Source organism: Hemiscyllium ocellatum, chromosome 42, assembly GCF_020745735.1.
Source record: "Hemiscyllium ocellatum isolate sHemOce1 chromosome 42, sHemOce1.pat.X.cur, whole genome shotgun sequence".
In the NCBI taxonomy this organism is placed as follows: domain Eukaryota; kingdom Metazoa; phylum Chordata; class Chondrichthyes; order Orectolobiformes; family Hemiscylliidae; genus Hemiscyllium; species Hemiscyllium ocellatum.
Genome location: NC_083442.1, coordinates 25,507,655 through 25,522,535, shown reverse-complemented (window position 1 = coordinate 25,522,535; position 14,881 = coordinate 25,507,655). Strand labels below are relative to the sequence as shown.

At 43.0% G+C, this 14,881-nt stretch overlaps 1 protein-coding gene across 33 annotated transcripts in view; it reads left to right on the top strand.

The window, feature by feature from the left end:
- The window catches only part of celf6 (CUGBP Elav-like family member 6), a 974,597-nt gene that overhangs the window by 728,484 nt on the left and 231,232 nt on the right, over positions 1–14,881 (top strand). For 32 of the 33 annotated variants that reach the window (XM_060853810.1, XM_060853799.1, XM_060853812.1 and 29 more), the window contains exon 3: positions 6,488–6,536. In XM_060853810.1, coding sequence (XP_060709793.1) covers positions 6,488–6,536 — 49 coding nt within the window. Of the gene's footprint in view, positions 1–6,487; positions 6,540–14,881 lie in introns of all 33 variants that reach the window. The other variant, XM_060853782.1, reaches the window with a different exon arrangement.

Below are 14,881 nucleotides of genomic sequence, written 5' to 3'. Positions count from 1 at the left end.
CAAGTTTCAACCAAATGTCTTTTCTCAATATTATTGAATTCAACTTATTGAATGGAAGAGCAGACTCAAGGGCTGACTTGCCAACTCCCGCTCCTAAGTCATGTGCTTTTGAGCCCTGTGAATTTTAACCTGATCAGGACATGTGGTGAAGCCCATTGGCAGGTTCCTTTTGTTATGGACTAGGCCAGACCACTCAAAACATTCTTAAGCAGGCAGCGCAGACCAGTTTGTTTCAGTAAATGTACAGTGAAAGTTACCAGATTAAGTGGGTGGCACAGTGGCACAGTGGTTAGCACTGCTGCCTCACAGCGCCAGAGACCTGAGTTCAATTCCCACCGCAGGCGACTAACTGTGTGGAGTTTGCACATTCTCCGCGTGTCTGCGTGGGTTTCCTTCGGGTGCTCCAGTTTCCTTCCACAGTCCAAAAATGTGCAGGTTAGGTGAGTTGGCCATGCTAAATTGCCCGTAGTGTTAGGTGAAGGGGTAAATGTAGGGGAATGGGTCTGGGTGGGTGGTGGGTCGGTGTGGACTTGTTGGGCTGAAGGGCCTGTTTCCACACTGTAAGTAATCTAATCTAATCTAAAGTTAGCCAGGTTGATTACCAGGTTTAAAACAGACAAAAAAAAATTCACAAAATTATACAGTGAAACACGAAGAACAGAATAAAGAACCCTGACGAAACTCAATCTATCCAAACTAGCCTTAAGTATGCTGTTCCGAATACACACAACAGTCCCAATAAGCAAACCCCCTTTAAAACACAGTACAAGAGAGGGTCAGATGCTTACAAAAGGAGAGAAGAGAGAGTTTCCACACAGCTCACTGTTTAACTCATAACTACTTCTTGACTGAACTAAACTGCTCAGCAAGAAAGCTGACCTTGCATTATACAGGTCACTTCTAAAACATGACCACTTTGGCCTGAAGTCTCATCTGTTTACGCATAAATAAAAGGCCTCTCAAAATTCTTTTCATCTCCGTACCAATCCAGTCTGATCAGAGCCCAGCCTGGTTTATTACCCTGCTGAGAAAAATCAAGGATAGAGTACCCTTGAGCCAAGGAACAGATTTTAACAAAATAAGGACTAGCTTTGTGACACTTGATTGAAAAGCTTGGGTTCTAGTTTAAAATATGGAAGAGGCCAGAGGACAAGATTGGGGGAGTTTTCAATCCTAGAGAAAAGGGGACCTTTCAATTCCTAGGGGAAAAGATTCACCTCTGGGGCTGACAGGATAGACCTGGTTGCTGGGAGTCAGGAGCTTGGGGGAAATCAATGTTCTGGGGGAGGGGAAAAGATGGAAGGATTTGTGGGGAGGTCAAGAGATATTGGAAAGATTGGATTGTTAGTTAGTTCCTAAAGGGTAGTTTGCACAAGTACTCTGCATCCAGGAGATGAATGAAAATATCTATTCGCTGCACCTTAATTTTACTGCTTGGCTTCCCAGCCCTTCTCAATAGATTACTTACATTGTGGAAACAGGCCCTTTGGCCCAACAAGTCCACACCAACCCGCCGAAGTGCAACCCACCCATACCCCTACCTTTATCCCTTACCTAACACTAGGGGCAATTTAGCATGGCCAATTCACCTGACCCGCACATCTTTGGACTGTGGGAGGAAACCGGAGCACCCGGATAGGACCTAAAAAAGAAGTTTCAAATCACATTACTGTATTCAAAGTGGCAACATGCCTCTCATGAGTTAGTTAGTCAAAGCCCCTATGGTCTGCCTCCATTCAAACCTAGAAGTCACACGACACTGGGTTATAGTCCAACAGGTTTATCTGATTTCACAAGCTTTCAGAGTGCTGCTCCTTCATCTGGTGCAGTGGAGTGGACTGCACTTTACCTTACAAAGGAGTAACGCTCTGAAAGCCTGTGATTTCAATTAAACCTGTTCGATTAAAACCTGGTGTCGTGTCTGGCTTTGTCCACATCGTGCCCATTCGAACCTGCAGTGGAAGTCAGCTGAGTTCAGGATACAGTTTGACCCCCCATCCAACCCAAATCCAGATGTTTTGTCACATTAAAATTTTTCCCAGTGCCTTGAACATGTCCGCAATTCCATCCACTGGATTTTTCACAAGTATGTATAACAGACACATTTTCAAAGGAGCATGTCAACATTGCAACATAGATGAGAAGCAAATACCACCAGTAAATGAATTATGTTTTATAGCAAACAGGTTTACTAGAAACAAACAATTGTATCTTTCAAAGTACTTCCCAAAACGATGCAAACACACAACAATATTTTTCATGTAGTGAGTGGTTTAAGTTGCCAGAGAGTGTGGTGAAGGTGGGTTCCATCGAATGCTTGAGAGAGAAATTGTTTATCATCTGAAAGGGAAGAGTACTCAGGTTTATCAGGCAAAGACATAAAATGGAAGTATGGAAGCAGGCCATTTGGTCCATTGAGTCCACACCAACCCTCCAGAGAGCATCCCACCCCATCCCTGTGACTTTGCCTTTCCCATGGCTAAACTACCAAGGCTGCACATCCCTGCACACTACGGACAATTTCCCCATGGCCAATCCACCTAAGCTACATATTGTTCGACTGTGGGAGGAAACCAGAGTGCCCAGAGCAAACCCCTGCAGACACAGGGAGAGTCTGCAAACTCCACACTGATAGTCAGCTGAAGGTACAATTGAACCTGGGTTCTTGCTTGCTGTGAAGTAGCAGTGCTAACCACTGTGCCACACTAGGCATTAGGCGCATTGCTCATTTGAAGAGCCAGAACAGACAAGATGGGCCAAATGGCCTACTTCTGCATTCTAACAATTCTGAGATTCTGTGAATCACTGCTTGGTTATCAGGCTAACTTATTTTTATAACTATGAGCATGTGGATATAACAGATGAAGGGAGTCTCCTCTGTTGGAAACCCTGTACTTACCAGGATATTTGATTGAACAGTCCATTTGTGAGGACTTTTTTTACACAGTAGATAATTCTCAGTCAGGATTAATTTCTGAATGAATTATTTACTTTTGAGAATGAGGAGTGTTGGATGAACACAGGCCATTAAGAGGAGAAGATTAATTTTAAGGTGAAGAATTTATGATAGATGAAGCTATTATGTGGGGCATGGTGAATTGGTGGGGGGTTTCCATGTTCCGGATATTAAAAGTTGCCAAAAAGAAAGATTTAACTTTAATTGCAATACGAAGCCCTCACATATGCAGAAAATGATTTAGTGGAAAAGAAATTTCTTTGCTCTGATGCTTGCTGAAGCCTACTAATGGATTTTGAGTTTGTTTTTAGGATGGGACCCATCCCTAATTGCCCAGAAGGTCGTCAAGAATCGAACCACATTGTTGTGGGTGGCATGGATGGCACAGTGATTAGCAGTGCACCTCACAGCACCAGGGACCTAGGTTCAGTTCCCATCTTTGGGAGTAACTGTGTGTGTGGAGTTTGCATGTTCTCCCAGTGTCTGTATGGGTGCTCCAGTTTCCTTCCACAGCCCAAAGGTGGATTAGTTGTGATAAATGTCGGGTTAATTGGGGGGTGGGGAGGGGTTACTCTTCAGAGAGTTGGTGTAGAGTCAATAGGCCGAATGGCCTTTTTTGCACGGTAGGCATTCTGGATGGGTCTGGAGTCACAGCCTAACCAGATAGGACAGCAGAACTTTTTCCCTAAAGGACATTCTTGAACCCGGCAGATTCTCACAATCATCAAGAGTGGTCGCAGACTAGCTTGTTATTCCAGATATTTCTTGAATTTGAATCCCAACATCTGGCGTTGTGGGATTTGAACCCAAGTCCCCAGTCAGTTTGGAGGCACGAGTCAGTTGACATCGCTTATTTTGAGTCTTAGGATGTAGGTTCCGGAAACATGAGCTGAAAAATGTGTTGCTGGAAAAGCGCAGGAGGTCAGGCAACATCCAAGGAGCAGGAGAATCGACATTTCGGGCATAAGCCCTTCTTCAGGATTTATGCCCGAAACGTCGATTCTCCTGTTCCTTGGATGCTGCCTGACCTGCTGCGCTTTTCCAGCAACACATTTTTCAGCAGTGAACTCCAGCATCTGCAGTCCTCACTTTCTCCAGAAAAGTGAGACCAAGCATCTCGGCTGGAGTGCAGCACTGTAGTCACGGATACTGTCTCGCGGGGGAGAGGTTAAACCAAGGGCCATTCTATCCTCTCAGGTGAATATAATAGATCCTGTGGCAATGTTTGAAGAAGAGCAAGAGTAGTTTGCCAAGAGCTCTGGCTGATGATTGCTTCTCATAGCGTTTTTATTGGCTGCTCTGTTTTTCACATTACAATAGCAATTATGCTTTAGAAATACTTAATTGGGCTACACAGTCTGATGGGGTGTCTTCAGATCATGAAATCCTTTTTTTGAGCCATTTCAATATCGATTAACATCACAGTGTGTTCTGAACCTGTTATTCTAGATTAGATTAGATTACTTACAGTGTGGAAACAGGCCCTTCAGCCCAACAAGACCACACCGACCCGCCAAAGCGCAACCCACCCAGATTCATTCCCCTACATTTACCCCTTCACCTAACACTACGGGCAATTTAGCATGGCCAATTCACCTAACCTGCACATTTTTGGACTGTGGGAGGAAACTGGAGCACCCGGAGGAAACCCACTTAGACACAGGGAGAATGCCCGTCTCTGCCATCGGCATATTCATGGCCTGTGGCATTGGCCAATAAATCGCCATCAGGAGTGACTGAGTTTTCCCCTCGCTCAGTGATTGACGTTGAGGTTGTCTGGAGGTCACCGAGTGGCTCGTGTCCTACAGCAAAGAAAAGGAATTCATCATTTAAACTACTTTGCAAGGTATCTGGTTGCATTCTTGCATGTGTTGAAATGATGAATTCTCCTTAAAAGTATCTTTGCAGTTGGTTATTCAAAGGCGTTGGTCAGTCCTGGGTCCTGTTGGCGCTGATGTGCCACAAAGTTAGCAATTGTTCTGAAACAGGCATAAATGACAAAGACAATGTCAGGTTTGTTGTGGGATGTTGGCGGGATTGGTAGGGGGCAGCGCACAAACGGGAACCTGAGGAGATACCCTGGAGCATCTCGGAGATAGGAGCAGCAGTGGGCCATTCAGCCCCTCTTATCCTGCTCAACCATTCAACCAGCTGATCTTCTCATTCAATCCCAATTTCCTGCAATATCCCATTGCAACTTTGATATCCCAAAGAAATCTGTAAATAGGATGAGGTAGAGTAAAGGCAGGAGGGATGATCCGGGAGTCTAGAACCAGGGATTACAGTCTGGGGGTATGGCATAGGCCATTAAGGACTGGGATGAGGAGAAGTTTTCATCACCACCTAGACAGTGGTAAGAGTGGAATTTTCTGCCCCAGAAAGTAGTTGAAGCCAAAATGTTAAATGCTTTCAAGAAGGAATTAGACATAGTTCTCAGGTCTAAATGGATCAAAGAGTGTGGGGAGAAATCAGGAACCATCTACTGAATTGGATGATCAGCTACGATCATATTGAATGATGGAGCAGGACTGAAGGGCACCTATTTTCTACATTTCTACATCAACATCTATTCAGTTTTGTACTGAATTTATTCAATGACTTGCAGATTCTCTTTGGGTAGAGCATTGTCAAGATTCACTGTCCTCCAGGTAGTGAAATTCCTCCTTGTCTCAGTCCTAAATGATTGCCCATGGTTCTGAGACACATCTTCTGCTCTTAAACCGTCCCCTAGGGCAAGGGAAACAGCCATCCTGCACAGTCTTGGGAGAATATTTAACGCTTCAAATTCAATTCTCTTAGCCTGTCACAAGTGTTGTTCCTGAGAGAGTATCTGACTCTGTTAAGTCGTAAGTTGCACCCATAACCTGGCATTGTTTGCAACACCTGAATTGAACTGGTATCTACTAGGTACATTTGAGTAGGAGAACAATTACCTGGAGTTGGATGCTCGGCAGATTTTCAAGCCACTGGGTGGTCCGAGAATCTCTCACTGCCTCTGAGTCCACGTTGTACAAAGTTTGAGTTTTCCTGCAGTTGAAAATTATTCTTAAGATTGACCAACTGAGTTTGTTTCTTTTCATTCATTCACGGGATATGGGCATCACTTGCCAGGCCAGCATTTATTACCCATCCCTAATTGCCCACAGGGCAGTTAAGAGTCAGCCGCATTGCTGTAGGTCTGGAGTCACATGTAGGCCAGACATGTAAGGATGGCAGTTTCCCTAAAGGACATTAGTGATGAGCAATCAGTTATTTGCTAGTTTTAAGTTCCAATCATTATTTAACTTAATATAATTCCCTGTTTAGAGTTTGTGGTCCTGCATTGACTGGTTTTGGTCACCAACCTTTCTTGACATCTTCTTGGTGATTTCAAGTATCCGTTGTGAATTGGAAATTTACATGTTCAAGTGTGCTGTTGCTTGGTCAGTGAAAAGAGAAAGAAGACGTCTTTGATGGAATCTTAGGAATTCTGTTTAAAGTATTCTCACTCTGGAGTGCCTAATCGCCCCTTTCTCTTCTTGTTCTTTGCAGATGAACCGCCCGATTCAGGTGAAGCCTGCAGACAGCGAAGGCCGAGGAGGTAGTGGTCAAATTTAAAATGAGATTTGTGCCTTTAAGATGGGCCTTCGTCAGCTAAAGCCGCTTGGCTTTGACAAGTCACCACATTGTGTTGTGTGTAGTTAGCTGGCCAAGAGATATAATCGAGAATCATGTGCTTGAAATCACTGACAAATAACATTCGACGCCAAGTGCAATTTAATTTGCCCATTTAATGTCCCTTCTCTCAATTGGCAAATACACAAATGTGTTACTTTTACTGACAATCCAGGAGTTGCTGTTTGCAAATAATCTTTCTTTTTCTGCCAATGTCAGAATGTTAAAGCAATTGCCGTCAGCATCAAGGCTGATGAATTTAATGTTGGTCTCAGCTGCTGTGCTGGGCTCGTTGGGAATGCTGGTTAACTGTTTCCTGGGTGTTTGCTACCTTTCAGTGACATCAAGCATGTCTGGTGGCGAGGTGGACCATTTCATCTGCCCAAAGAACAAATACCAATTCAACACTCGTGAAGTCAGAGCTAGGAACTGAATGTATTGAGCCAGCATTGAACTCAGGGCTTTAGCCTGGGAAGCTCTGGTACAAAATGCAGTCTGAGAATTTGCTTTAAATGCCTCCCCTTAAGAACTTCGAGTCTCTATTGTGTCATCACACTCAGTGTCACCACTCACCCAATTCAGCGTCTTCACTGCGGTAAAAGAATAATATTCAATATTCGTGTCAGTCGATGTGGTTAATTTAGCAACTAAAACAATTATGCTCTGATGGATCTGTAACTGTATGTACTTTACCCCAATGTTATATAACTCAAAACCATCCAACTTTGACAGAAGGAAATCTACAGGTGTTGCATTTCAGTTAAACTTTCACACCCATGCCAATACTTAAAGCTTGGTGGGAGCACTGGAATTGACACAAACTATCAATTCAATGTCATGGTTCTATGCTTTTTTTTACCTTGTTTGTTGAGCTGTGTTTCCACATGCTGTGCCTTACAGGAAAGTGCTGAACATGAATTGTGTTCACATTGACTAATAATTACTTACCTGAAATGCTGAATTGTTTTTTTAAAAATCCCGACTGAGCTACTCTCTTCAATTTCACTGTGGAGTCGAAATGTAAGGTGGCCACATCATTAGCTAAGATAGCTGCCGGATGCCATGATCAAAGCAGTTTTCACAAGATATCATGGGTGTGTGTCCCATTCCCTGACTGTTATCAGCTTTTTCTCAGTTGTACCTGCCTGCAGTCACTCAGTGTTCGCTTTTGTAACCATGGGGCCATCTATCGTCAGGTAAACCCTGTCACATCTCTCCACCACTGCCCTCGACAAATGACCTGTGCCATTGGGCTAGCCAATCCCTCCACCACCTCCCTCAACCATGCCATTAGGCTAGCCATGGATCAGACAAGAATTCATCCAATCGAGCTTCAGAGAAACAGATGCCCTAATGCAGGAGAGGAATACAGTAAAACTTGAAAGTGACACCATCTTGTTCCAAGTTATCTTGTTCACCTCAGTACCATACTCCATTACGACCAGTTAATGCTTCTGGAAAATTATGAACCTCTGCCCTCCTGAGTTCATTCCTTTCTTTTGACATTCACAGCATCAAATCTTAGCATTACCTTTGACCCAAAGCTGAGTTTCAAAAGCCCTGTATTCTATCCGTATACTAAAACCACTTATTTCTAACTCAGTGCTGCTGTACCATAACCTCAACATCACTGCCAAACTTTCCATTAGTTTCAAGATTCAATTTCTTCAATACTCGGTTCCAATCCTCCATAAAATACCAATATGTTAATATCCTGGCGATAAGATCATGTCCTGTTTGTCACTCCATCCAATCCCCTTGTTGACAATTATTAATTCCCATCTGCCAAAACATTGAATTTCATTTGTCCTGCCACATCTCCCTCAACCTTTCCCAATCTCAACTATGTCCTTGGACCTTACTTCCATTGCAGCACCAATAACAGAACAACCTCGATTATCCAAACAAGACGGGCGGGGAGTATTTTGTGCGAATAATTGAGAATTTGGATTACAGATTGTTTGGATAATGGTTAGCATTTTTACAGGACCTTGAGGTCTTGCTCACATAATCTGAAATTCAGATAGTTGATGTTTGGATAATCGAGGTTGTTCTGTAATCTGTTGACTTTAACCCATTGTGGCTCCCCATTCCTCCTTTGGCCAGAATGGTAATCACGTTGACCTTACTCTTTAAAAGCTACCATCAAACCCTTTTAGTTTGTCGCTCCATCCTGTTAAAGCCCATTGCGTGGACCCGGTTTTCAGATAGTTTCTTCTCACAACCCTTTCTCCATTCCTCAGCATCTGTTCCATCATCCATTTTCATTCATCTACTCTATGCACATGTGAAAATTTGTTGCCACCTCCTGAGATATCAGCAAGAATGTACATTAATTCCCCTGATTATGTCATCCGCATTTAAGATATTTCCTTCAATTATACCATGAGTAGCCAAGTCAATTCTTTATTAACCATCAAACAGATTCTCTAAGTTATCAAAAATGAACAAAGGAATGCTCACCATGACAAATAAATTTGATATTGTGCTGGGGCATGTCATTGTTTTTTGAATTTTAAGAGGATAGTGTCTTCATGAATAAAAGCTTTGTAGAGTATTGTGTAGCGGGTGAATTGGAGAGTTCATGGTTTCTTTCACAGTAACACAGTGGAGAGAGTCTCATGTGGTTCATGTCATTGTACCGGCAAGCAAAACTCAAAGGCCTTACATGAGTGATCCATGACCATTCTCTTTGTATCCTGTAGCCCATCAACCTCTGCACAAATATCACCTCATTGCCAGAATACTACGCTTCCAAGGTTTCTAATTCAGCATGTAAATATTTTAGCTTCATAAATAGAGATTTTACTCATTTCCAATAAAGCTTTAACTGTCTGCTGGTTGGCACATATTTTTCAGTGCCTAACATGCCTTTGGAGAGTTGGAGTAGACCTTTCAGCCCCTCAGTCGTATTCTTTCCCTCACTAACATTATTGCTTCTGTGTCTTATTTCCACTTGACTCCTACTGTTCAGTACGGAACAAAAATCTATTCATTTTGTAAGGTGCAATTATCTCAGCTTGTTTCGTCTTTTGGGAATGAGAAATTCCATACTTTCTGAGCCATCAGTAAAACAAGCTCACCCATATACTGGGCTACTTCTGTAAGACGTACGAGTTTAAAATTTTCTTATCACGCATAACCTTTGGCTTCCTTATTCCTTTAACCAAAGTTGTTAACATGACATTTGGAGATTGACAACAGACACAGGTTGATGGATAATGACACCATGTTGCATGGTGATGGCAGTACAGAGATTGAAGCTTGTGACAGGATAGAAATGATAAGTTGTACACCTTGTAAATGGCTCATGATTTAAATTCTGTCTATCAGTGCGTGGAGCATGAATGTGTATCTGATGACATTGAAGCAACTCTACATGGCCTTTATTTCGCAAAATGTCAATGTTTGCTTTAGATTTCAGGTTTGTCATTGCTTAATTTTTAAAAGGGGAGCTCTGCCCCTTCCTCCTTTATTTTCACTGGACCGTAGGAGAGGTGACCTTACAGAGGTTTATTAAATCATGAGGGGCATGGATAAAGTGAATAGCAAAGCTCTTTTCCTTAAGGGTGAGGGAGTTCAAAACTGGAGGGCATCGGTTTAAGGTGAGAGGAGAAAGATTTAAAAGGGACCTGAGGGGCAACTTTTTCACAGAAAAGATGGTTCGTGTGTGGAATGAAATGCCAGAGAAAGTGGTAGTTTACAACATTTAAAAGACCTTTGGAGAAGGACATGAATAGGAAAGGTTTAGAGGTATAGCGACCAAACGCTGGCAAATGGGACTAGTTTAGTTTGGGAACATGGTTGATGTGGATTGGTTGGACCGAAGGATCTGTTTCTGTTCTGCATGACTCTATGGCTCTGTTTTAGGATGCTTACATTTTAATGCACAAAGCACATTTTGGTAGAATTTCCTGGACATGTCCTTTATCAGTGGGAAGACGCAGATCGGACTGCAGTCAGGAGCAGGAATCGTGGCTGTAATTGTAACTGAAACTGCAATTCTAATGCTCCAGATCTCAATGACAGTCTGTGACGTGCAGTGTCCAAAGTGACTTGTGTCCAAAGGGACCTTGCAAGTGCAGCAAGCGATTAGGAAGGCTTTGATCACAAGAGGATTTATGTATGGGAGTAAAGAGGTCTTGGTGCAGGTGTATGGAATCTCAAGGCAACCTCACTTGGAATATTGTGTTCAGCATTTTCTCCTTATCTAAGGAAGGTTATAATTGCAAGGAATGTACACCAGGCTAACCCCTAGGATGTCTGCACCGTCTTATGAGGAGAGATTGAGGAAACTGGGCCTGTATTCTCTAGAACTTAAAAGAATAAGCAGCAATCCTTAAAACTTTTTTAAAATTATTCAAGAGAGTGACAAGATACTTGTCGATGGATGTTCCTACTGGCTGATGAGCCTGGAACCAGGATGCATAGTGTCAGAATAAAGAGTTAACCATTTAAGACTGAGATAGAGTCACAGAGTCAAACACGGAAACAGATCCTTCAGTCCAACTTGTCCATGCCGACCAAATATCCCAACCCAATCTAGTCCCACCTGCCAACGCCTGGCCCATATCCCTCCAATCCCTTCCTGTTCATGTACCCAGATGCCTTTTAAACATTGCAATTGTACTAGCCTCCACCACTTCCTCTGGCAGTTCATTCCATGCATATACCACCCTCTGTGTGAAAAAGTTGCCCCTTAGGTCTCTTTTATGTCTTTCCCCTCTCACCCTAAACCTATGCCTCCTAATTTTGGATTCCCCCAGCCCAGGGAAAAGACTTTGTCTATTTATCATACCTTCCCTCAGAGAGTGGCATCTCTTTGGAATTCTCTATACCAGAGGGCTGTGGAAGATAAATCATTGAGCATATTTTAGACAGAAATCAATGGATGTTTAGATACTAATGACATGAAAAGATATCGGGATCATGCAGGAAAGTGATGCTAAGGTTGAGAATACTGCATTGAGGTTGGGTAAATGATCAGAAAACATCTGGATGGTGGTATAACTTACTTTGAGAGTAAACAAAAGAGAAATGATCAGAAAAGGTGAAGAGGTCATGAAATTTGTACTCCTTTTTGGTAACGGTTCTTCTCATCCAATGTTTGTGGGAGTTGAGCACTGTCAGAGATGTTGTCTTGCAAATAAGACATTTAGGATAATCTGCTCTCTCAGGTTGGCATCGAAGGAGCATGGCACTGCTTTGTAGAAGAAAACATGAGTTCACCAGGCCAATGCCATTAAAAACAAATTACCTTGGTCAATGCCATGTTGCTATTTGCAGGGGAAGTGATGGCCTAATGGTATTATCCCTGGACTGTTAATCCAGAGAACCAGGTAGTGTTCTGAGTTTGAATTCCCTCATGGCAGACAGTGGGAACTGAATTGAATAAAAACCTGGAAGTAAGAGAGTAAATGATGATCATGAATTCATTGTCAGCTGTGTGAAAAACCCATCATGCTCAGAAATACCCTTCAGGGAATCAACCAGATGGGTTTTCCCTGGCACTTGACAATGGCTTCATGGTCATCATTAGACACAGGTCCCCAGATTTCTGAATTGATAATTTATCGATAATACCACTAGGCCATTGCCATTCCTTTGTTGGGAAAAACCCATCTGATTCACTAATGTCCTTTAGGGAAGGAAACTGCCATCCTTACCTGGTCTGGCCTACATGTAACTCCAGACTCACAGCAATCTAGTTGACTATTATTTGCCCTCTGGGCAATTAAGGATGGGCAATAAAATGCTGGCCTGGCCAGTGATGCTCTCATATCCTGTGAATGAATAAGTAAAAAGAAGCTTGCTGTCTCCAGATAGGCTGCTATGATATAAACAATCATAATTCACTTTTACAAATTAGCAGTAAAATGCGCCAGAGGATGTGAAAGGTGACATATAAATGTAATCCTTTCTTTGTATGTCAAAGCATTGAAGGTTTTGTTCCCAGCAGTGAATTTAAATTGTCCACCATGAGGTCATTCCAAAAGTGTGGCACCATCTACCGAGTAGCAACTGCTGTGTGCAATGCAGAGACGCAAGTACGCCAAGTGGTGGGAAGGCACTTGAGTTAGGTTCAGGTTCATGTGGCAGAGTTCAACTCTCTCAGCCTCCACTTACAGGGAACAACTCTCTCGTAAAATCCAATTTCAGCTGCACAAATTAATGGCTGTTTTCAGCGGACAGTATCCAAATGGGGCAGTTTGGGATACAGCCAGAACATTTAAAGAGTTGGAGTGAGCATGTGGCTCCATCTTCAATGGATGAGCTCCTTAATCATCCAATCCAGGATTAAAGAGCTGTCAAAAACAGGGAATAAAATAGCTGTTAAAAATAAACAGGAGAACAAGCGTAGATTTTAATGGGACCTCTGTCCTCTCATTGGCCTGTCTGATGCCTTAGATAGAGACAAAAAAAAACTGCAGATGCTGGAATCCAAGGTAGACAAGCAGGAGGCTGGAAGAACAGTCAGGCAAGCGAGGCAGCACCAGGAGGTGGAGAAGTCATCGTTTTGTGTGTAACCCTTCTTCAGGAGTGGAGGGGGTGGGTGTGGAGGGAGCTGCAGATAAAGGGGGTGGCAGTGGCAGTGTGGTGAAGTAGGGATCGGTGGAGACAGGTAGAGGGTATGACCTGGTTGGTCAATGGGAGGAATTAATCCAGTTGGTGGCAGGGAGGAGTGGAAGGGAGGAGAAGGGGCAGGGAAGGGAGTCAGGAGATGGGAAGGGAGGTTATTTGAAATTGGACTTGTTAAATCTGTTAAAATATGATGACATTTGAGGTCCTTCCTTATCAAAGGTTGGATTTGTCTACCTGGGTGTTCCAGGAATGGGAAAGCAAGTGAGCTCACAACCGAGGCAGTACCAACTGACCAGAAAACCACACTGGTGTTTGGACAGAGAGCACCGAAGGATGTTCTAATCTGATATGGTGATCACATCACATTGGGATTGAAGCATTCAGCAGAGGTCCTGCCAGCTAAAAGGTGGATCATAGAATCCTTACAACATGGAAGCAGGTCATTTGGCCCAATGAGGCCACCCTGACCCTCCGAAGAGCATCCCACCCACATCCAGTGACCCCACATTTCCCATGGCTAACTCACCGAACCTGCGCATCCCTGAGCACTATGAGCAATTTAGCATGGCCAATCCAGCCAACCTGCACATCTTTGGACTGTGGGAGGAAACCGGACCACACTGAGGAAACCTGTATTGACTCAGGGGAGAACGTGCAAGCTCCCACTCAGTCGCCCAACAGTGGAACTAAACCCAGGTCCTTAACACTGTGAGGCAGCAGTACTGACCACTGAGCCACCATGCTGTGTAGTGCCAATGTAACAGTGTTGACATTTGAGAAAGTTAAATGGGTCTGAGGAAGATCGTCACTCTGAGCTAATCTTGTAGCTATTCCATAGTGCTGTTGTACTATAGTACACTCCTGGCAGGATTTTCCAGTAGATATTTTGGTCATGAATAATATTTGCACAGTTAAAATAACTTTCTCTCTCTCTCTCTTTCTCTGTATATATTTACATATGTATAGAGGATCAGTTAGCTCAGTTAGCTGGACAGCTGGTGATGCCTGTGGCATGGTTTCCATTCTAATACTGGCTGAGGTTACCATGTAGACTTTATTCAACGATGCTCATTGCCTGAGAAGTGATGACTTCAGATTAAATTCAATGCTCGTTATCTCTCTCTCTCTCTCTAATGACACTTCCATCTAAAGCAATGATTTTGTGACACGCAAATACCAGTTGGTTTGGGCTGTGTAGTCATCTGAAAGAGAGAAAACAGGAGGAGGAAGAGTCAGCCAGTCTTTCACTGTGCTCAGATTAAAGAGACCAAGTTCATAAGGATTCAGGAAACCAAGGAAAGTCGGACAAGTGGGAAAAAAAATCACCAATGTAACTTTCACATAGCGAATCTGTTCTGAATTCGCAAACTACTCACTAGGTGAGTTTAAAAAAAGGAAGTAAGCCATTGAGAGCTGGGAATGATTTTTGATTCACTTTCAAATGATGTATTTCCCACTTAAGGGGCGAGGTAATGTATCACCATGATTTATGCTAAAAGTTCAATGGGGACTTTAAAGTATAAGTTGTCCACATAAAGAGCATTTTAAATCATTTGTTTTAAAATATGAAACCTTGACATGCCATTCTTTCAACTGTTATCTCAAAGTTTGCCTTTCTACTTAAAAGTTGTTCTTAATAGATGCCTTAGAAATGCAAATATTGTTTTACTAGCAACTGTTGCAACATTC